This window comes from Coregonus lavaretus (assembly GCF_964263955.1).
Source record: "Coregonus lavaretus genome assembly, chromosome: 5".
Classification (NCBI taxonomy): Eukaryota; Metazoa; Chordata; class Actinopteri; order Salmoniformes; family Salmonidae; genus Coregonus; species Coregonus lavaretus.
In genome coordinates this window covers 65332831-65358250 of record NC_139992.1, presented here as the reverse complement: position 1 = coordinate 65358250, position 25420 = coordinate 65332831, and the positions used below count along the sequence as shown (strand labels likewise).

The following is a 25420-nucleotide window of genomic DNA, read 5'->3' as shown; positions in this document are numbered from 1 at the left end:
CTGCCTTACTCAAGAAAACAAAAAAAGAGACTATGTCGGAATGCGGCTTTATTAGCTCAGTTATATATATATATATATATATATATTGTTTTACATTGTTTGCAAACTGATATGTGACATGTATATTTTAGCAAAAAATGTGGGGCTCAAAACAGGTGGGGCTCTGCCCTGAATGACGGGTCGACACTGACAGAGGCGGAGCAAATCACCCTATTGCGTATTCAGTTCTTTCACTTGTTATTTAGAGTGGAGCAATGCGAAGTGTGCACACGACTGATTTACCACGAAAGTAATTATTTTCTCTAGAAAAACGGTATAGACAGGGCGTCCGCGAACCAAGCAGATGTGGGTCCTCCCGCCATGACTCGTCCCAGGCTCCCCACGGTTGAAGCGGTGTTGATATTTATATCTGTTGCACAGCTGAGCACAGGTAGGCTATAGGACAAACGTTTTCTTGGTTTCTTATTTAAGCTGTGCGACCACTGCATGTATCATGGGTTGTTTAGGCGGTAATTGTAGGCTATTTAGCTGTGTTTTACCGGAGAACTGGCATCTCAAATGTTATACTGCTTGAGCTCCTGTTCCTTTTATAGAATATTAGCTCAAAAGCATTGTGCAGCTCCTGCACCTAAATATAAACACTACCGGCACCCAAAATGAATACCGGGACCTATTTCAGTCCATGTCAAGCACAGTTTATGCTGTAGTTGGACTTCAAATTTACAGCCTGACAGTTTGAGTAGACTCAGTCATATGATGACTGCCGTTCATGTATGATACAGTTTGCTACATATCTTTTTGTTAACACATTTTGTACCCTGAACATTATGCAAGTAAAATAGCTATGCTGTGTAATCATCTGAAAAATAGCTAATGTCAAAAGATCAGTGTAAAACTTTTGAATCAACGTGATAGACGTTCGCAGGTGCATGTGCAATATGATTTGCGTAGGCTGTAGGCTACTATGTCATAAACCTAATTTAATCTAGTGTTAAAAAGAATTGCTTTTGCTGAGACTCAATTTGTTCCACCTTTGTTAACTGAACCAAATACAAATTGTAATACCTTTTACATGTTTATTTATTATTATGTATTATTATTATGTTGCTTTTAAAACGTTTTATTTTTTACAGTACTATGAGGAAAGTTTATTTTCTATTAATGGGTAGATTTAATGTTAACTAATGAATAGAGGCTCTTTACATTCAACAGTAAAGCCCCTGATAAAGTAGCAGTTTTCTCTTACATAGGCCTATTTACATAAAACAGTTAGCTATTAATGTCCTTGAGCTGCTGTTGTCTATTAATGTTCTGTATTATGTCATGTTTCATGTTTTGTGTGGACCTCAGGAAGAGTAGCTGCTGCTTTTGCAACAGCTAATGGGGATCCTAATAAAATACAAAATACCTATTACTCATTAATCTTCTCTCATTTCAAATACCAAACCTTTTCAAAGCGTTTGGTTGGACCATATCCTACCACAATGTTGTATGGTCTGTGCCTTGATGGTGCATATTATAGTGTAATGTGATCTAAAATCCTGGCATTCGCACTTATTCTGCTGATAGCGGCTATTTCAAAGAAGGGTCTACTTGAGTAAAGGACGTCATTCTGCTTACTTAGTGAGTACCGCTTCCTCTTGATTCGGCTCACACCGAGGATCGAACCCAGGACCTCTGCATTGCTAGCACACGTGACCGCCCTCCTGAAGATGTTTCTGAACATATCTACATTAATGTGGACGCTACCATCATGAATGAATTGTGAATGATACTTTCTCACTCATCATTATTAATGATTCATTCATAATTCTTCTTAAACATGGCATTATCAGGATTAATTTAGAAGTGTTCAGAAACATCTTATCTACTCAATTAGAAAGAAAATTACACCAGTCATCATTTACCATTCAGTTTCTATTGGGCAAAACACAACCAAATCAAACTGCAAATGCATCCAATGAGTGTGTAGAGTCACATGGTTGATGTAGTCATTGGTGCTAGGAATATGGGACCAAACTACTCAGTAATCTATCTCCTCCATATAGCCTAACTCTCACACACTCACATGCACACACACGTTTAATACAGTAATTTATTTCGTGATTACTGATCAATACATTTTTACATTTATAATTAGTAGGTTTTGTTATCAGTTTTAACAAACCTTTTTTATTTTTGTACTTATGTATTGTATAATGCAGTGGAGGCTTGAGGGGATGACGGCTCATAATAATGACTGGAACGGCGCAAACGGAATGGCATCAAACACATGGAAACCGTGTGTTTGATGTATTTGATACCATTCCATGGATTCTGCGCCAGCCAATACCACGAGCCCGTCATCCCCAATTAAGGGGCCACCAACCTCCTGTGGCATATTGTTTTTCTTTTGTGGTGTGGTTTTCAATAAAGCCCTTGGGCTTCCAACCACACCTGCACACAGTTTTTTATTTGTATTTGTTTTGATCTGTATTGTTTATCACTTGTTTTCTTTGGTGCAAATAAATTAAACTTAAACTAAATACTAAACTTTTGACTACTTTAATACACTATAAGTGAATTTTGTCCAAAGACACTTCTGACTTCTTCAAATACGGGGACTAGATATAAACTCAGCCAAAAAAAACGGGCCTTTTTCAGGACCTGTCTTGCAAAGATAATTCGTAAAATTCAAAATAACTTCACAGATCTTCATTGTAAAGGGTTTAAACACTGTTTCCCATGCTTGTTCAATTAACCATAAACAATTAATGAACATGCACCTGTGGAACGGTCGTTAAGACACTAACAGCTTACAGACGGTAGGCAATTAAGGTCACAGTTATGAAAACTTCGGACACTAAAGAGGCCTTTCTACTGACTATGAAAAACACCAAAAGAAAGATGCCCAGGGTCCCTGCTCATCTGCGTTAACGTGCCTTAGGCATGCTGCGAGGAGGCATGAGGACTGCAGATGTGGCCAGGGCAATAAATTGCAATGTCCGTACTGTGAGACGCCTAAGACAGCGCTACAGGGAGACAGGACGGACAGATGGTCGTCCTCGCAGTGGCAGACCATGTGTAACAACACCTGCACAGGATCGGTACATCCGAACATCACACCTGCGGGACAGGTACAGGATGGCAACAACAACTGCCCGAGTTACACCAGGAACGCACAATCCCTCCATCAGTGCTCAGACTGTACGCAATAGGCTGAGAGAGGCTGGACTGAGGGCTTGTAGGCCTGTTGTAAGGCAGGTCCTCACCAGACATCACCGGCAACAACGTTGCCTATGGGCACAAACCCACCGTCGCTGGACCAGACAGGACTGGCAAAAAGTGCTCTTCACTGACGAGTCGCGGTTTTGTCTCACCAGGGGTGATGGTCGGATTCATGTTTATCGTCGAAGGAATGAGCGTTACACCGAGGCCTGTACTCTGGAGCGGGATCGATTTGGAGGTGGAGGGTCCGTCATGGTCTGGGGCGGTGTGTCACAGCATCATCGGACTGAGCTTGTTATCATTGCAGGCAATCTCAACACTGTGCGTTACAGGGAAGACATCCTCCTCCCTCATGTGGCACCCTTCCTGCAGGCTCATCCTGACATGACCCTCCAGCATGACAATGCCACCAGCCATACTGCTCGTTCTGTGCGTGATTTCCTGCAAGACAGGAATGTCAGTGTTCTGCCATGGCCAGTGTAGAGCCCGGATCTCAATCCCATTGAGCACATCTGGGACCTGTTGGATCGGAGGGTGAGGGCTATGGCCATTCCCCCCAGAAATGTTCGGGAACTTGCAGGTGCCTTGGTGGATCTGGTGCAGTCCATGAGGAGGAGATGCACTGCAGTACTTAATGCAGCTGGTGGCCACACAAGATACTGACTGTTATTTTTTATTTTGAACCCCCCTTTGTTCAGGGACACATTATTCCATTTCTGTTAGTCACATGTCTGTGGAACTTGTTCAGTTTATGTCTGTGGAATCTTATGTTCATACAAATATTTACACATGTTAAGTTTTCTGAAAATAAACGCAGTTGACAGTGAGAGGACGTTTCTTTTTTTGCTGAGTTTATAAAGTGCTTTCATTTCTAAACGGTAAAACAGATATGTATGAAAATACCCTCAAGTAAAATATGACATTCTGTACTGTTGCCTCATATGAAACATTTGATCTCAAATCCCAAATGCTGGAGTATTGAGCCAAATGTAAAATGTTACCTTCACTGTCCAAATACATAAGGAGGGGAATGTGTCTAATACATTTTTAAAGATGCATTACAAGGTTAAATTTTTCAACAAGAATGAACAATTATTACGATAACCGTGATTATTTGCATGACAGTGAATCGTTATCCAAAATTCTACACGCCCATGGGGATAAGCAAGAACAGCAAGTGAGATCCAATCATCACTGTAAGAGAATTAGGAAGTGCATTCATAGAGTACAGTTCAAATCAATTACCATTTACAGTATATGAGCTGCTAGTAGTAACAATTGCAGTGCGGTTTTATAGTGATTTGTCATGATTGTGAACCACAGATGGCAATCAAGACATATTATCCAGAGCCACACGTTGCCTGCATATCAAAGCTGGTTTCCCCCATTAGTTTGATCTTTCTTGTACATAGGCACTGCGTAATTTGCTGCCTTACCACAGGTTAGGTTGAGTGAGGGCAGCTACTTTCTCTCTCTCCGCACTTTATGATTAGGTATAATTTATCCATGCAACTGTTCACAGTAGAGTGTCTCTTATGCTAGAAACCCTCTTGTATGGTAGTGTGCCTGTCCATGCTTGCCATACAACCCTCTTCTTTCACCATGGCTAATGGGAAGGGCAGAGGATAACATAAACACTCAGTGGTAGATGGAGCGGCAGATAGCCTAGTTTAGATCCCAGCTCAGACGGGAAAATCTGGTGTGGAGTGAGCTGGCAGCCGGAGGGTTGCTGGCATCATCCTAGATACCATCGCCTGCCGTTGTGCCCTTGAGCAATGCACTTAATCCCCTATAATTGCTCTAGGGGCTCTGCACTGCAGCTGACCCATTGCTTCCAGACCCTCAGGGGTATGTATGCGTGTGTGTGTGTGTTTGTCTCGGTTGGTTTGGGTTGTGAGCATAAAGACACGTTTTCGTTCTCTGTAAGTTAAGGGACAATAATGTACATCTTATCTTATCAGGAACTGACCCCGCAATTAAGGTGTGTTTTGGTCATCATTTAGTATTTTTTTCTTCTTAATTGTTTCAATTACAATTTATATGAAATGTTTGGTCAGTGTCGGGTAGCCAGACCCATTTGACGCCTACTTCTGCAGCAAAAAGTGTGCTCGCTTTGTCAGGAATTGGCTCAATCTGGGAAATGGGCCCAAAGACTTTTATGACAGTATATATACAATAAATAAATTCATACTCTTCTTAGAAAGTGAAATTCCAACTGAGTGATGGAGGAAGTCACCCAGGAATCTTGTAAAGGCATATGTAAAATATGGACAAGTGAAGTCATTACCACATTTCACTGATTCGAACACAACATCAATTTGGAATGGATTAGTCTATTAATCTTCCCATCAGCAGTGTTGGGGAGCATCTGAGAGCGTTCTGATAGTCAGAGAAATCGAGCTTCGCTCAGACATGTAGCAGGGACCTGAGAGAATGATCTGAGCGATTCCCTACAGGTCCAACCAGGCAAACATGACCTCTCTGCCCCTATAAAAGTTGGACACAGACCCATAGTATAGACCTACTTCCTTATAAGTAGGAGAACCATGCTGTCCTCATGGCTTTATCAAAACAAGGCAGGAGTGGGTAGAAGCTCCAAGAAGAGCACAAGATTATCTGGGTGTTAAAATCGGGGTTCTAAACGAACAGGCATTATACTTGTTTCCCCAACCACTGAATTGATTTGTTTTTTTAAAAACTATTTTCATTGCTGTAGCTGATATGGCTTGTCCTAAAACATGAGTTATACAGTTATTAATGTTGTTCTTCAGAAGTCTAAGTGATATGCAAGCCTGACAAGAAAGGCTCTAGAAAATCACAAACTTAAGAGTGTACTGAGAAACTTATTCGAAAACCAGAAGTCTGATGATGTCACCCTGTTGCGTTTCAGCTCTGAAGTGTGTGTGCCAGCTATGTGCCAACAACACCTGTGAGACAGGCGTGGACGGGGCCTGCTGGAACTCTGTGATGCTGATCAACGGGAAGGAGGAGGCCGTCAAGTCCTGTCTGTCCCCGGCCGAGATGAGGGGACAGGTCTTCTGCTACAGCTCCCGGAACGTCTCCAAGCGGCACTGCTGCTTCACAGACTTCTGCAACAGTGAGACACTGCATCTGGATCCAGGTAGTTATGAAGCTGTGGTAGTTAGTTTTATTTGTTAATGCTTTTGGTGCAATTTTTGCAAGTATGTGGTACATTTTCACAACTCTTAGTACAAAATTCAAAACAGATCATCAAAAAGGCAATTGTTTAAATTCTAAGCACATTTTCAATTGACTAAGTACAACACACAAAATCATACAGTCACCTTTTCACCACTGCTTTACTAAAATTGCATTGGCCAATACAGTACTGTAATACTGTAATATATGCCACACATTTTGGTATGTGACCTCAGTGAGAAAACTGGTGTTGCTAGTGTCATGCACTTATGAACTGAGCCACGTACAGGACCACTAAAATACATAAGTACAATACAATACTGTAAAATACAATACACAATTCAAATACAGGTGGAAGATGTATGATTGCCATCCCCATGAGCGTACCACCCTCCTTCAGGCCATGGATGAGGCATGCAATGATTTCAATCCAGACATACAGTCCCTTCAGAAAGTATTCACACACCTTGGCATTTTCCACATTTTGTTGTGTTACAGCCTGAATTTAAAATGGATTAAATATAAATTATTTCGTCACTAAGTCTACACACAATACCCCATAACGTCAAAGTGGAATTATGTTTTTTGATTTTTTTAAACAAATTAAATAAAAATGAAACTCTGAAATGTCTCAAGTCAATAAGTATTCAACCCCTTTGTTATGGCAAGCCTAAATAAGTTCAGGAGTAAAAAGTTGCTTAACAAGTCACATAAGTTGCATGGACTCACTCTCTGTGCAATAATAGTGTTTAACATGATTTATGAATGACTACCTCATCTCTGTACCCCACACATACAATTATCTGTGAATTTCAAACACAGATTAAATCAGAAAGACCTTTGAGGTTTTCCAATGCCTCGCAAAGAAGGACACCTATTGATAGAAAGACATTGAATATCATTTTGAGCATGGTTATTCATTACACGTTGGATGGTGTATCAATACACCATTCACTACAAAGATACAGGCATCCTTCCTAACTCAGTTGCCAGAGAGGCCAATGGTGACTTTAAAACAGTTACAGAGTGTAATGGCTGTGGTAGGAGAAAACTGAGGATGGACCAACCACATTGTAGTTACTTCATAATACTAACCTAATTGACAGAGTGAAAAGAAGGAAGCCTGTACAGAATAAAAATATTCCAAAACATGCATCCTGTTTGCAACAAGGCTCTAAAGTAATACTGCAAAAAATGTGGAAAAACAATTAACTTTTTGTCCTGAATACAAAGTGTTATGTTTGGGGCAAATCCAATACAACACATTACTGAGTACCACTCTCCATATTTTCAAGCATGCTGGTATCTGCATCATGTTATGGGTATGCTTGTGTCATGACTCTCCTGGGTGAGGATCAAAGGCCTCACATCAGCTTGGTAAATAGCTGACAACTACCAGACCCTCTGACCCACAGAAGAGGGGAAGGGGGGGTGGGCCGGTTTTGACACCTTAACACTCTGTGGTAAATTAGGCAGGAGGGGAATCTCTCCCTTTGCTCCTCAGTATTGGGAAATAATGTTTGTACAATTTGTTACAGAAGGTTTTGCCGCCCAAAAACTTCAACAATGAACACTGGGACAATATATTTCAACATCTGAATGTTGGGAATGATGAGAAATGGAATATGGAAAATGTATGTATATTTTGTGATGTCATTAAAAATGGTATAAAGATGGGGGGCGCTGTTGGAAGCCAAGGATGTAGCACGCGTCTCCCTATCGCTCCTGAGTTAGTGACCAAATTTATATATTTAACTTTGCAAAACTGCATACATTTCTGTTTGCCCAGGCGTCTGAAGAGACCCATAAACAACTCAGTTCAAGTTTAATAAATTTAAATTCGTAATGACATCAACCCGACCAAAAACAGAGTCTGCAAGAGCAGGCCGCAACAAGCCTGCAACTTCTCCCGACTCACCCCCGCCACCGAACGCTACCAATGCCGGCCCCACGGAAACACTGACTGTGGAGATGCTACAATCCGTGATAGGCACCCTCAAAGCCGACATTTTCGGAAAAATTGACTGTCTCTCTACCAACCTCAGGTCAGAGATATCAACGATCAAAGACGAGCTTAAAAAATCTATCGAGAGTATACAGAATAAGCTCGACGCACATGGGGTGACTTTATCGGATTTGGAGCGAGGGGCTACAGACCACAGCACTCGCATTAGCGAGCTAGAGGCTAACGTCGGCTCATTGACAACTAGGGTGGCATTCCTCGATAATAGATGCGAAGATATGGAAAGTAGAATGCGGAGGAACAACATTCGTCTACTGGGAATACCGGAGGGAGTGGAGGGCCCAAGACCCACGGAGTACATGGCCCAGCTACTTCAGGAGCTGCTCGGGCTAGAGGAGAAGCCACTGCTAGACCGGGCTCACCGCACTCTGCGTAGCCGACCCAGGGATGGAGAACCCCCACGACCATTTGTCATCAGGGTGCATTTCTTTCACGTCCGCAACGACATACTGAGAAGATCGGGAGAAGCATCCCCTCTTCTACATAAGGGTAAAAGAGTCTCGATATTTGCGGACTACACAACAGCTGTGGCTAAGAGGCGGGCTAGCTTTGGAGCTGTGAAACGCCAACTACACACCTGCCCGGGCGTGAAGTTCGGCCTCATCTACCCTGCGGTTTTGAGACTGACTTTACCGGACGGCTCCATGCACAGATTCGAGGACCCGGCTATAGCGGCAGATTTCATCAACAAGAACGTGAAAGCGGCTGTTGTACCGCATGGTTTGTAACAAATGGTTGGCTAGCTGGTCTTCCTAGCAGGCTAGTTAGCAGGCCGAATGGGTGACTAACGAAGCCATCTCTGCTGGGTTCATCGACATATGAATGTCATTCTCTTCTTTATCTCTTTATTTCCAGCCCAGGTTTGCCGCCTCTAATGCCAATATCTGGGGGTCTGCATGGCTGTTTCAGTCTGATCATTTACCATCTGCGTCGAGGTTAAACCTCTCTTAATCGAGGATAGTTTTCCTTAGACTCTATTGGGGACCATTCTATTCATGTTTGGCTTACTCTAGTTAAATGGTCACTAATCTTAGGTAGCACAGAGTAAGAGTTATCATGCTTAGCTCTAAACTTTCTTCGTATTTAGGGTTTTGCTTGCATCTCATTTGGGGAGATGCTTCGGCAAGGGCGGGTGTGAGGGAAGGGTTTGTTCACTCTCTATTTGTATATAGTTTGTATATGTTTTTTGTGCCTCTTCGTTTGTCTTTGTTTTTTACATTTGCGCTTTTAGGTTCAACTAAGATCTTCAGTTTACATTGTACCTTGTCCTTTACACATCCTCTCTCTCTCTTAAGATATGACTCAGCCTAGTGTAGCCCATACTGCTGGAGGGAATGGCTTTAATTTTCTTACTTGGAACTGCAGGGGCATAAATAACCCAGTTAAACGTAGTAAGGTGCTACACCATCTTCATCATTTGAAAGCTCACATCATCTTTCTCCAAGAAACTCATCTGAAGGTATCACAACACTCAAGTCTTAGGTGCAGATGGGTGGGTCAGGTGTTCCATTCCTCATTTCAGAGTAAGGCGAGAGGGGTGGCTATTTTACTTCACAGATCGGTACCTTTTACATGTTCTAAGGTGATCGCAGATCCCCATGGTAGATATATAATTGTCAGTGGTAGGCTGCTCAATACAAAGGTTCTTCTTGTTAATATCTATGCTCCTAATTGGGACAATGGTGATTTTTTCAAATCGGTTTTCTCTACACTCCCAGATATGTCCACCCATATGTTGATTTTAGGAGGTGACTTTAACTGTTGGTTAGACCCACAATTGGATCGATCCTCCACTAAACCTACCACCCTATCAACCTCAGCTAGAGTTGTTCGAACCTTTATGTCTGAATTCGCAGTCTCAGATCCTTGGAGAATGGTTAATCCAGCTGGGAAAGCATACTCTTTTTTCTCATCGGTTCACCACACTTTTACGCGCATAGACTACTTCCTTGTTGATGACCGGCTCCTCCACTCCATAACTTCATGTTCATATAACCCAATTGTTGTATCTGACCACGCCCCTGTTACTATGGAAGTAGCTTTTCAAAATGTTGACAATCAGCGACCGCCTTGGCGACTAAAAACTCAACTGCTCAGTAATGAACACTTTGTCAATTTTGTTTTGAGTCAAATCGACTTTTTCATGATTACAAATAGAACCCCAAACATCTCTGCGTCTACTCTCTGGGAAACTTTGAAAGCTTATATCAGAGGTGAAATTATCTCCTACACCGCACATGAGAACAAATTGAAAAGGAATAGGTTATCTATGCTAACACGCTGTATTGCCCAATTAGATGACATTTATGCCGTTTCACCATCCCCGGATATTTATAAGGAACGTTTAACTCTGCAAGCAGAATTTGACACACTATTAACAGACCAGGTTACTGAAATGCTTGTCAAGTCTAGGAGCACTTACTATGAACAAGGAGAGAAAGCCAGTAAATTATTAGCTCACAAGTTACGTCAACAATCATCATCATCTCAGATTACAAAAATTCGTACATCATCTGGGATATCATTAGATCCTGGGGGGATCAATGAGGAGTTCAAGAGATTTTACCAGTCTCTATATACCTCTGAAAGTAAAGCGGATACACTGGAATTGGATAATTTCTTCCACTCACTATCTGTGCCTTCGGTCGGCCGGGATTTGGTAAAAAAATTAGAGCAGCCGATCACTGTTGAAGAACTGTCTAACGCTGTCAAATCCCTTCAATCTGGGAGAAGCCCAGGGCCTGATGGCTACCCGACAGAGTTTTATAAAAAGTTTATCACCAAAATAGCCCCTATTCTAATTGAAATGTACAATGATGCATTTGTAAATGGTGCTCTCCCACATACTCTCACTCAAGCAACCATTTGTGTTATTCTTAAAAAAAACAAAGACCCTCTTGACTGTGCATCATACCGTCCAATTAGCCTGCTAAATGTGGACTATAAAATTCTAGCCAAAATTCTGGCAACGCGGCTAGAAACAGTCCTCCCATCAATTATCTCTCCGGATCAAACAGGATTTATAAAAAATAGACACTCATTCTTCAATCTCCGAAGATTATTTAATATTATATACAATCCTTCTGTCGACAATACCTCTGAAGCCATTATATCCCTGGACGCGGAGAAAGCGTTTGATCGGGTGGAATGGAAATACCTTTTTTACACTCTAAATAAATTTGGCTTTGGCTCCAAATTCATGACCTGGATAAAACTTCTGTACTCATCCCCCCAAGCCTCTGTCAGGACTAATAACACTCAATCAGATCGCTTCCCTTTGCAAAGATCGACACGTCAGGGTTGCCCTTTAAGTCCCTTACTGTTTGCCCTCGCCATAGAGCCACTTGCAATAGCACTTCGCTCCAACCCCCTCATCAAAGGCATAGTCAGATACGGGCACGAACACAAACTGTCTTTATATGCAGATGATTTATTAATATACACATCCAATCTTTCTGTCTCTGTCCCTGCTGCCCTTGCCACTTTCGCATCCTTCGGTCACATATCAGGGTATAAACTAAATCTCAGTAAAAGTGAATTGATGCCACTTAACATGGCTGCAAAAAAATCCCCTTTACATAACTTGCCATTTAAAATAGCTCACAGTAGTTTTATTTATCTCGGGGTACATGTCACAATTAGGTTTGAAAACCTTTTTCAAGCCAACTTTGCTCCTCTCTTAACCCGTACTAAGGACGATTTGGAACGGTGGTCTTTGCTACACCTCTCCTTAGTTGCTAGAATTAACTCTATTAAAATGAATACTCTCCCTAAATTCTTATACCTCTATCAGTGCCTTCCAATATTTCTACCCAATACATTTTTCAAAAAGATCGACGGCCTAATTCTACCCTTTATATGGGACAAAAAGCCTCCTAGGATGCGAAAACAGCTCTTGCAGAGGCCCAAACCAGACGGCGGTCTAGCTCTACCAGATTTCAGATTCTATTATTGGGCCGCTAACCTTAGGATCATTCAGTACTGGTTGCAGAGCAGAGTAATATTCCCACCCCCAACTTGGCTGGAGATGGAGGCTGCCTCGTCTACACCGGCATCACTGTCTTCCCTCGCTCACTCCTCTATTGCAGGCCCTTACTCCTCCTTCACCAATAATACATGTGTCAAAACAACATTGAAGATCTGGAATCAATTTAGGCGCCACTTTGGGTTTCAAACAACCTCTTCCTTGGCTCCGGTAGCCTCAAACCCAGCTTTCCCCCATCTATGATTGATGGTGCTTTCTCAACATGGTCTAATCTCGGTATTAAAAGATTCAGAGATCTGTATACTAACAATACATTTAGTACGTTTCAACAACTATCAGCTAAATTTGGTCTCCCCAGACATCATTTTTTTAGGTTCTTACAAGTCCGGAGTTACATCCGCAGCATAGATCCAGGATTCCCCAACCTTTCTAGTGGAACACAGTTCGACACATTTCTCACCCCACTTCCTAATCAGAAAGGCACATTGTCAATAATCTATAGTCAAATTTGCTCACTACAAGCCATCTCATTAAACAATATCAAATCCTCTTGGGAGGAGGAACTGGGTGAGGAAATATCTGATGAACTATGGGAAGGGGCACTCAAAAGGGTACATAGCTCTTCTATTTGCGCTCGACACGGCCTCATCCAATGCAAACTCATTCATAGGGCCCACTGGACCAAAGCAAGACTATCAAAAATTTACAAGGATGTGAACCCTAATTGTGTTCGATGTAACCAGTCCCCTGCTAATCATGTGCACATGTTTTGGTGCTGCCCATCTCTTGTTGGTTTCTGGAAAGACATCTTTAACACACTCTCAGAATTAAGCGGCACACAGATCGAGCCAGACCCTCTCATTGCATTATTTGGAGTTTCCTTACCCACAATACAATTGACCAAAATGAATAAGGATGTAATTGCCTTTGTCACGTTGTTAGCGAGACGATTAATTTTACTTAGATGGAAATCCTCTGCAGCCCCTTCTCATGCTCTTTGGATTAAATCTATTTTGAATTGCATAAAGTTGGAGAAAATAAAACAGACACTCAATGGGTCTGTAGACAAATTTTATGCAAAGTGGGCTCCCTTCTTTTCTTATGTTAAAAGAATACATTTCCCTGCAGTTCCAGAGTGATGTATATTTATATATTGGTGATGTAAGAAGCCTGGTATGTGCATATACGACATCTCGGATGTTAAGGACGGTAATAACTGTGCTAGCTGACCTATAACAACTGGATCAAAACAGATATTCTTCCTTTTTTTAAATTTATTTATTTATTTATTTATTTTTTTTATTTTTTTTTTTTTTGTGTTTTATCTTATTTATGTACTTAATGTCTATTTTTTCTTTCATGTCTGTCTCTCCATGTTTTGCTGTATCGTTGTCTTCAAATTGTTGTTCCATATTCATACCAAATAACTTTCAAGTGCAATTATTTACTAAATGCTGGTACTGAAAATTCAATAAACAAAGTATATAAAAAAAAAAAAAATGGTATAAAGATGTTATAACGAAAACATTGTGACTTCAAGAGCTTTTACACTGTGGATATCAGGGTTACATCCTTTACCTTGGGTAGAACATATCAAGGAGGAAGACAATGTTTCCATGAAGATAGGAATGTGATTTTAGCTTTCTAACAAAATCATAGTGATGATGATATAGCCACGCCCGAGGGAGCTCAGAGAGCGTGTCAGTATGACGGAAACGCCCCTTTTTACCCGATGGTATAAAAGATTGAGTTAAGAATTAACATACCAGACCAGACGGACTCAAGCTGCAGCTTAGGTCTCCATTGGTTACGACCCTGAAAAACAACATGAGGTGAAGACGACAGTCGCCTCTCTGAAAATCAATGTTACGGCTGAGTAGCTGTTCTAAGTACTGTATCTAAGAAGGTGAATTTAAGTGGGACCATCCTGTTACTCTCTTCAAATCATTGTCTACTACACTGCTCTCATCACCCCACTGGGGATCATCGACACCGTCCTCAGAAGACCACTTCCAGAACAGGTGAAAGTAAACAGACAACTAAGAAGAAGGACATTGTGACCTCTTGTGGACAATCAGAGCCTTACATCTGAGGACGAAGGAGAAGGCCCATCCGAAGGAGCAGGCCCAATCGAACCCTTTCCACGAAGGCCTGGGTCCAACAGAGATACAAGACGAAGACCTTCAACACATAAATACATGCATTACTTCTTACCCAAAAGGGCTGTCAATTCGGGGCAAGGTAGTAGGATTACTGTTAGAGTAGTTCCCAAATGTATCCAAGTGTTGCTTCTCATCCTCTATCGCTTTCTCTCTCTTTCTTTAACTCTCCATCTTTTGTAACAAGTGTCATATTGTGTTAATCCGCTAGGGACCTGTCATTATCGTATTAAGTTTCTAATCAATAACCTATACCGTGTGTGTATCCTGTGTTATCATTTAGTTTGGTAGTAAATAAAGAATCAAATCAATTTGTGTGGTGCGGAATGATCAGTAAGACTCGGGTTTGTGCAGATTCACGAAGTCTGCGACGTTCAGAATGAGACTGATATGAGGTAAATTATTAATAAGTGACTGTTATCGATATCTATATATTATTGAGTTTAATTCGGGAGATGGTAACTCGTTAAACAACTTCTCCCGTGATGCCCCAAATTCCTAATGAGTTAATTGTTACATGATTAATTTAATCTAGTAACAATTAAACATAGTAGGTAATTATTAGATAAATAACAGTCATCACATTAATGAAAGTCACATCACAACACTTGTAATGTAATGGTTAAGGACTGGGGAGTTTTTCAGGATAAAAAATAAACACTGGGAGATGAACTCACCTTTTACCTTTTACCTTTTAACCTATAACACAAGGCCAAATCTACACTGGAGTTGCTTACCAAGAAGACGGTGAATGGTCCTGAGTGGCCTAGTTACAGTTTTGACTTAAATCTGCTTGAAAATCTATGGCAAGACCTGAAAATGGTTGTCTTGCAATGATCAACAACCAATTTGATAGAGCTTGAAGAATTTAGAAAATGTTGCACAATCCAGGTTTGGAAAGCTCTTAGAGACATATCCAGAAAGACTCACAGCTGTAATCACTGCCAAAGGTGATTCTAACCTATATTGACTCAGGGGGTTGTTTTATTTTTTATTTTTTCATATACAGTGGGGAGAACAAGTATTTGATACACTGCCGATTTTGCAGGTTTTCTTACTTACAAAGCATGTAGAGGTCTGTAATTGTCACGCCCTGGCTCTGGGGACTCTTATATGTTGAGCCAGGGTGTTAGTTTATATGTGTAGTGTCTATGTTTTGTTTTCTATGTGTTCTTTTCTAGATCGTGTGTTTCTGTGTTGGCCGGGGTGGTTCCCAATCGGAGGCAGCTGTGTCTTGTTGTCTCTGATTGGGAACCATACTTAGGCAGCCTGTTGTGCACTTGTCATTTGTGGGATCTTGTTCCGTGTAGGTTTGTGTTTATGACCGAGGACTTCACGTTTCGTTTTGTTGTTTTGTTATTGTTAATAGTACTCAATAAAAGATGTACGCATTTCACGCTGTGCCTTGGTCCACTTATTATAACGATCGTGACAGTAATTTTGATCATAGGTAGTACACTTCAACTGTGAGAGACGGAATCTAAAACAAAAATCCAGGAAATCACATTGTATGATTTTTAAGTAATTAATGTGGATTTTATTGCATGACATAAGTATTTGATCACCTACCAACCAGTAAGAATTCCGGCTCTCACAGCCCTGTTAGTTTTTCTTTAAGAAGCCCTCCTGTTCTCCACTCATTACCTGTATTAACTGCACCTGTTTGAACTCGTAACCTGTATAAAAGACACCTGTCCACACACTCAATCAAACAGACTCCAACCTCTCCACAATGGCCAAGACCAGAGCGCTGTGTAAGGACATCAGGGTTAAAATTGTAGACCTGCACAAGGCTGGGATGGGCTACAGGACAATAGGCAAGCAGCTTGGTGAGAAGGCAACAACTGTTGGCGCAATTATTAGAAAATGGAAGAAGTTCAAGATGATGGTCAATCACCCTCGGTCTGGGGCTCCATGCAAGATCTCACCTCGTGGGGCATCAATGATCATGAGGAAGGTGAGGGATCAGCCCAGAACTACACGGCAGGACCTGGTCAATGACCTGAAGAGAGCTGGGACCACAGTCTCAAAGAAAACCATTAGTAACACACTACGCCGTCATGGATTAAAATCCTGCAGCGCACGCAAGGTCCCCCTGCTCAAGCCAGCGCATGTCCAGGCCCGTCTGAAGTTTGCCAATGACCATCTGGATGATCCAGAGGAGGAATGGGAGAAGGTCATGTAGTCTGATGAGACAAAAATAGAGCTTTTTGGTCTAAACTCCACTCGCCGTGTTTGGAGGAAGAAGAAGGATGAGTACAACCCCAAGAACACCATCCCAACCGTGAAGCATGGAGGTGGAAAAATCATTCTTTGGGGATGCTTTTCTGCAAAGGGGACAGGACGACTGCACCGTATTGAGGGGAGGATGGAAGGGGCCATGTATCGTGAGATCTTGGCCAACAACCTCCTTCCCTCAGTAAGCGCATTGAAGATGGGTCGTGGCTGGGTCTTCCAGCATGACAATGACCCGAAACACACAGCCAGGGCAACTAAGGAGTGGCTCCGTAAGAAGCATCTCAAGGTCCTGGAGTGGCCTAGCCAGTCTCCAGAACTGAACCCAATAGAAAATCTTTGGAGGGAGCTGAAAGTCCGTATTGCCCAGCGACAGCCCCGAAACCTGAAGGATCTGGAGAAGGTCTGTATGGAGGAGTGGGCCAAAATCCCTGCTGCAGTGTGTGCAAACCTGGTCAAGACCTACAGGAAACGTATGATCTCTGTAATTGCAAACAAAGGTTTCTGTACCAAATATTAAGTTCTGCTTTTCTGATGTATCAAATACTTATGTCATGCAATAAAATGCAAATTAATAACTTAAAAATCATACAATGTGATTTTCTGGATTTTTGTTTTAGATTCCGTCTCTCACAGTTGAAGTGTACCTATGATAAAAATTACAGACCTCTACATGCTTTGTAAGTAGGAAAACCTGCAAAATCGGCAGTGTATCAAATACTTGTTCTCCCCACTGTGTATATATATATATATATATATATTTTTTTTTTACAAATGTTAGAATTTTTCTTACACTTTGACATTACAGAGTATTTTGGGTAGATTGTTGACAAAAAAATGACAATTAAATCAATTTTAATCCCACTTTGTAACCCAACAAAATGTGAAAAAAGTAAAGGGGTGTGAATACTTTCTGAAGGCATTGTATGTCAGGCTTAGATCCGTCATGCCAAAAGGTTTTTCTCCAGGTTCATGAACAATGAGGATATTTACTGAGATTTCGATGAGCACCTATGGCCAAATTAATTTCTTTAATTTGATTACATTGTGAATGATGTCTTCAATGATCACACCTTTGATCACACATGGGATAAAAATTATGGAAATGTGATGTTCAGTCAATTTTAATGGGTAGTGCAAGTGTATTGCCTAATTTGAAAACAGTGTAATGTACTGTAATTTACAGTACTGTAGCATACTACATTCAAAGGGCAATTTTGAAAGATGTATCTAAAAATGTTTGCCATTGGATTAACTGGTTGTTAAAGGAACTACATTTAGAAGATATCATTATGTTGTGTTTTGGTGATTAAACCAATCCTCATTATATTTCCCAGTAAACTTATATTTTGGATCAATGGTTGTGTGGTGAAAGATGTCTACTAACAAAATGAATGCACAATGTACTAAGAGTTTTGAAAATTCACCACATACTTGTGAAAATAGTACCAAAGCGATAAAACACAACGGTATGAAGTTTTGATAGTTATTGCCAAATCTGTTATACTGTTATTAGAATATATTGCCATATCATTATGGTTTCAATTCCTGCTCAAGGTTTCGAGAGATTTGGCAAGATACCCTTTGAGAAAAGGCTATGGCTGTGTCCGAATACCGGTACTTGCGTTCTAAATAGTAGGCATTTTGGGTATGCGAAAAAATTACGTTTTATAGTATGTGAAATTTCGAAAATGTAGTATGCTTTAAATGCCAGGATGTCATACTCCTTTCAGCTTTTCACCTAGTAGAATTCGCTGCACACTATTGAGGAAGAGAATCGTATTTTGAGGACCAAGTCTATCTGACAACAACTGATAATCAGCTGAGGGGAAGCTCTGTACCAAAATGAACTAATGGCGGGAATCAACGCAATTGCGCATTAGATGACACATTCTCAGAAGGATGAGCCTAGTATACTGTTATTTGTTGCTTACTGCATACATTTATACTAAACATAATGTTCTAAATAGTATGTAGTACGATTAGTACACATTATGCAGTTTAAGTAGTAGACAAGACAGATTTCAGAAGATTTCGTTCTCTTTTTGGACTCCCTAAATAGCCCAATATTACATTTACATTTACATTTTGGTCATTTAGCAGACGCTCTTATCCAGAGCGACTTACAAATTGGAGTATATCCTAGAATAGAAGATCTTGTACTCTTCATATCCTATGATTGACATATCTGATTTTTTCTATACATATTATATACAGTGAGTGTCATAAAGCTTTTTATATCTAGAATCTTATATGTAGAGTTTAGAGTAGTTGATAAGTTGAATCAGGTGTTTTAGTGCTGGGCTTGAACACCCTTTAGCTCTTCAGGTCCAGGGTTGGTAATAACTGCATTACAAGAATCCAATATACATGTAAGCACATCGCATACACATCATCATTATAATTTTGATGTGCCCTGGACACCATATGTGAATTGATTGCCCCCATTTATCCTCAGAGTTCGTACTGCTTGGTGACCTAAATTTGGATATGCTTAATACCCCGGCCATCCTACAATCCAAATTAGATGCCCTCAACCTCACGCAAATTATCAACGAACCTACCAGGTACAACCCTAAATCCGTAAACATGGGTACCCTCATAGATATCATCCTGACTAACATACCCTCTAAATACACCTCAGCTGTCTTCAACCAGGATCTCAGCGATCACTGCCTTATTGCCTGCGTCCGTAACGGGTCCGCGGTCAAACGACCACCCCTCATCACTGTCAAACGCTCCCTAAAACACTTTAGCGAGCAGGCCTTCCTAATTGACCTGGCCCAGGTATCCTGGATGGATATAGATCTCATTCCGTCAGTAGAGGATGCCTGGTTGTTCCTTAAAAGTAATTTCCTCTCAATCTTAAATAAACATGCCCCATTCAAAAAATACAGAACTAAGAACCGATATAGCCCCTGGTTCTCCTCAGACTTGACTGCCCTTGACCAGCACAAAAACATCCTGTGGCGTACTGCATTAGCATCAAATAGCCCCCGCGATATGCAACTTTTCAGGGAAGTTAGGAACCAATATACACAAGCAGTCAGGAAAGCAAAGGCAAACTTTTTCAAACAGAAGTTTGCATCCTGTAGCACTAACTCCAAAAAGTTTTGGGACACTGTAAAGTCCATGGAGAATAAGAGCACTTCCTCCCAGTTGCCCACTGCACTGAGGCTAGGAAACACTATCACCACCGATAAATCTACAATAATCGAGAATTTCAACAAGCATTTTGCTACAGCTGGCCATGCTTTCCATCTGGCTACCACTACCCCGGCCACCAACTCTGCACCCTCCGCTGAAACTTGCCCATGCCCCCCCCCGCTTCTCCTTCACACAAATTCAGACAGCTGACGTTTTGAAAGAGCTGCAAAATCTGGACCCCTACAAATCAGCTGGGCTAGACAATCTGGACCCTTTCTTTCTAAAACTAGCCGCCGAAATTGTCGCAACCCCTATTACTAGTCTGTTCAACCTCTCTTTCATAACGTCTGAGATCCCCAGAGATTGGAAAGCTGCCGCGGTCATCCCCCTCTTCAAAGGGGGTGACACTCTAGATCCAAACTGCTACAGACCTATATCCATCCTGCCCTGCCTTTCGAAAGTATTTGAAAGCCAAGTTAACAAACAGATCACCGACCATTTCGAATACCACCGTACCTTCTCCGCTATGCAATCCGGTTTCCGAGCTGGTCATGGGTGCACTTCAGCCACGCTCAAGGTCCTAAACGATATTATAACCGCGATTGATAATAGACAGTACTGTGCAGCCGTCTTCATCGACCTGGCCAAGGCTTTCGACTCTGTCAACCACCGCATTCTTATTGGCAGACTAAATAGCCTTGGTTTCTCAAATGACTGCCTCGCCTGGTTCACCAACTACTTCTCAGATAGAGTTCAGTGTGTCAAATCGGAGGGCCTGTTGTCTGGACCTATGGCGGTCTCTATGGGGGTGCCACATGGTTCAATTCTTGGGCCGACACTTTTCTCCGTGTATATCAATGATGTCGCTCTTGCTGCTGGTGACTCTCAGATCCACCTCTACGCAGACGACACCATTTTGTATACATCTGGCCCTTCATTGGACACTGTGTTAACAAACCTCCAAACGAGCTTCAATGCCATACAACACTCCTTCAGTAGCCTCCAACTGCTCTTAAACACTAGTAAAACTAAATGCATGCTTTTCAATCGAACGCTGCTGGCACCCGCCCACCCGACTAGAATCACCACTCTTGACGGGTCTGACCTAGAGTATGTGGACAACTACAAATACCTAGGTGTCTGGTTAGACTGTAAACTCTCCTTCCAGACTCACATAAAGAATCTCCAATCCAAAGTTAAATCTAGAATCGGCTTCCTATTTCGCAACAAAGCCTCCTTCACTCATGCTGCCAAACATGCCCTCGTAAAACTGACTATCCTACCGATCCTTGACTTCGGCGATGTCATTTACAAAATAGCCTCCAACACTCTACTCAGCAAATTGGATGTAGTCTATCACAGTGCCATCCGTTTTGTCTCCAAAGCCCCATACGCTACCCACCACTGTGACCTGTACGCTCTTGTTGGCTGGTCCTCACTACATGTTCGTCGTCAAACCCACTGGCTCCAGGCCATCTATAAATCACTGCTAGGCAAATCCCCGCCTTATCTTAGCTCATTCCCAAAGCCAACACCTCCTTTGGCCGCCATTCCTTCCAGTTCTCTGCTGCCAATGACTGGAACGAATTGCAAAAATCTCTGAAGCTGGAGACTCTTATCTCCCTCACTAACTTTAAGCATCAGTTGTCAGAGCACCTTACCGATCACTGCACCTGTACACAGCCCATCTGAAATTAGCCCACCCAACTACCTCATCCCTATATTGTTATTTATTTTGCTCTTTTGCACCCCAGTATCTCTATTTGCACATAATCTCTTGCACATCTAGCATTCCAGTGTTAATACTATTGTAATTATTTTGCACTATAGCCTATTTATTGCCTTACCTTCCATAACTTGCTACATTTGCACACACTGTATATATATTTTCTGTTGTATTTTTGACTTTATGTTTTTTACCCCATATGTAACTCTGTGTTGTTTTTATCGCACTGCTTTGCTTTATCTTGGCCAGGTCGCAGTTGTAAATGAGAACTTGTTCTCAACTGGCTTACCTGGTTAAATAAAGGTGAAAAAAAAAAATATATGTGTTTTATGTGAAAAATAATCAAACACCATAGAGAAAGTAACATTAATCAATTGTTGATTAGGATGTTGAATTGCCTGCTGCTGTTTCAGAAAAGAACTGTACACTTGCTGAGGCCGCTCTATTTAAGAGATGTACAGACTAGACTCTATCCTCTATTCATCAGTGCCTGTTCTCAGCCCTTAATAACAGTTCCCCTGGTTACCACATTTATTATATGTACTGAAGCAGAGCGGTCCAACTGCTTCCAAATTGCCCGAGCTACAGAGAAAACATAACTATATAAATTACTTATAAATGCCACTTAGATTTGTCATTGATATGCGTAAATAACTGACTACTATTGCAGTGGATGAAGTCTGTATAGCTATTTTAAAAATAAATAATTTAGGTTTTTTTGTCAGAGGGGTTACAATGTTGTGTTCCAATAACAAAGCGGATTAAATCAATGTTAGCCCTACTTTTCCTTGTATGCACCAAATGAGTGACTCTCTGTAAACTCATCCAGTTCTAAGATATTTAGGCCTAATTTATGGACTTTCCAGACTCCATTGTTTACACACATCCTGAATTAGTAGAAAAACAAGAGGAAATGTTCCATACAATGTACATACAGTGGGGAAAAAAAGTATTTAGTCAGCCACCAATTGTGCAAGTTCTCCCACTTAAAAAGATGAGAGAGGCCTGTAATTTTCATCATATGTACACGTCAACTATGACAGACAAATTGAGAAAAACAATTCCAGAAAATCACATTGTAGGATTTTTTATGAATTTTTTTGCAAATTATGGTGGAAAATAAGTATTTGGTCACCTACAAACAAGCAAGATTTCTGGCTCTCACAGACCTGTAACTTCTTCTTTAAGAGGCTCCTCTGTCCTCCACTCGTTACCTGTATTAATGGCACCTGTTTGAACTTGTTATCAGTATAAAAGACACCTGTCCACAACCTCAAACAGTCACACTCCAAACTCCACTATGGCCAAGACCAAAGAGCTGTCAAAGGACACCAGAAACAAAATTGTAGACCTTCACCAGGCTGGGAAGACTGAATCTGCAATAGGTAAGCAGCTTGGTTTGAAGAAATCAACTGTGGGAGCAATTATTAAGAAATGGAAGACATACAAGACCACTGATAATCTCCCTCGATCAGGGGCTCCACGCAAGATCTCACCCTGTGGGGTCAAAATGATCACAAGAACGGTGAGCAAAAATCCCAGGACCACACGGGGGGACCTAGTGAATGACCTGCAGAGAGCTGGAACCAAAGTAACGAAGCCTACCATCAGTAACACACTACGCCGCCAGGGACTCAAATCCTGCAGTGCAAGACGTGTCCCCCTGCTTAAGCCAGTACATGTCCAGGCCCGTCTGAAGTTTGCTAGAGTGCATTTGGATGATCCAGAAGAGGATTGGGAGAATGTCATATGGTCAGATGAAACCAAAATATAACTTTTTGGTAAAAACTCAACTCGTCGTGTTTGGAGGACAAAGAATGCTGAGCTGCATCCAAAGAACACCATACCTACTGTGAAGCATAGGGGTGGAAACATCATGCTTTGGGGCTGTTTTTCTGCAAAGGGACCAGGACGACTGATCCATGTAAAGGAAAGAATGAATGGGGCCATGTATCGTGAGATTTTGAGTGAAAACCTCCTTCCATCAGCAAGGGCATTGAAGATGAAACGTGGCTGGGTCTTTCAGCATGACAATGATCCCAAACACACCGCCCGGGCAACGAAGGAGTGGCTTCGTAAGAAGCATTTCAAGGTCCTGGAGTGGCCTAGCCAGTCTCCAGATCTCAACCCCATAGAAAATCTTTGGAGGGAGTTGAAAGTCCGTGTTGCCCAGCGACAGCCCCAAAACATCACTGCTCTAGAGGAGATCTGCATGGAGGAATGGGCCAAAATACCAGCAACAGTGTGTGTAAACCTTGTGAAGACTTACAGAAAACGTTTGACCTGTGTCATTGCCAACAAAGGGTATATTACAAAGTATTGAGAAACTTTTGTTATTGACCAAATACTTATTTTCCACCATAATTTGCTAATAAATTCATTAAAAATCCTACAATGTGATTTTCTGGAAATAAAATTCTCATTTTGTCTGTCATAGTTGACGTGTACCTATGATGAAAATTACAGGCCTCTCTCATCTTTTTAAGTGGGAGAACTTGCACAATTGGTGGCTGACTAAATACTTTTTTTCCCCACTGTATGTTAGGGAATACATGTTATGTCAGTAGATTTCATTAGCCTTCTGGGTCGTTCCACGAAATGAGTGCCTTTTTGAGTCCCTTTGATATTTTAAGTAGAAATTGCACACCAATATTGCATTTTAAAAGCCTGTTATATTAAATAAAGTGCTCTTTAATGTAGACCACATGGAAAATTCAATCAATCAGATTTTTAATATGAATAAAGACATGTCCCTCTGTACACCCTATGTTACTTACTTCTAGGAAGATTTTAAACCACTTAACCCCAAAAGTTTTCACCATCATTGTAAAGCCCTAGTTATGTTGTTGCTTTGACAAAGTCACTTCTAAAGATTATTATTTATTTCATGTGATTAGGGATTTATTTACGTCTGTCCCTCATTTTAAGGTCAATCCTGTTATGTGAACTAAACTCTCATTTTAATATATTCCTTAAAAAAAAAAATCTAAAGAAACATTGAACATCTAGTAGTCAAATCATAGTGTAAAATCAGGTGAGCTGGTTCTACTCTTTTTGGCAATTTTCTGGTGTTTTGTGGTGTGAAACTGGGTGGGTCGAGCATAACATTTCAACACTGTTACCCATAGATAGGCTATAAATATTTTAACACCTTTTTTTGTTGTTGCTAAGCTTACACTCCCTGTTGTACACAACAAGCTTCCATTCCCCTTGTCACAAGGGGGTTTATGGCTGTTTTAAGATTAAATGGTCAACCCTGTTACTTTTTTGGCACTTAATAGGCACTTACTATAGTACAACCTCTTGAGATGGGAAAACTAGTTTTTTATGAAGTTGAACATGTCGATAAGCAGCTGCTTGCTAATGTTACGATTAGGGTTAGGTTTAGAATAAGGGTTAATGTTAGGTTTAGGGTTGGGTTAGGGTTAAGGTTAGGGTTAGGGTTAGTAAATGGTTAGTTGAAATGTTACTGATAGTCTGTAGAGTATCTACAGATGAGCTATCCAAATAAAGTGTTACTGCTATGTTTATGGATCTTAATGTAAAGGGTAGACCACATGACTGAAAGTGCAAAGGGCAGATGAGATGACGTTAGCCCATTATAGTTAGACATTTTATTTTATTTTATTAGGATCTCTTTTAGCCCACCAAGGGCTAGTCTTCCAAGAATCCTTTAGAAATTTAAAAACATACAGAAAATCTATAGTAATCTATAGTAACATGTCTCTGTGCATGTAAAATACTGTATCTGTCTTGTCAGAATGACTGTTTGCCTCCAT

At 41.1% G+C, this 25420-nt stretch overlaps 1 protein-coding gene across 2 annotated transcripts in view; it reads left to right on the top strand.

Annotated features, from left to right (window-relative positions):
- Positions 1-289: 289 nt before the first annotated feature.
- The window catches only part of LOC311129801 (activin receptor type-1C-like), a gene marked incomplete at its 3' end in the record, with an annotated part of 48320 nt that continues 23189 nt past the window's right edge, over positions 290-25420 (top strand). For both annotated transcript variants that reach the window (XM_084162256.1, XM_084162255.1), the window contains exons 1-2: positions 290-430; positions 6098-6328. In XM_084162256.1, coding sequence (XP_084018382.1) covers positions 361-430; positions 6098-6328 — 301 coding nt within the window. In that variant the 5' untranslated portion in view covers positions 290-360. The remainder of the gene's footprint in view (positions 431-6097; positions 6329-25420) is intronic.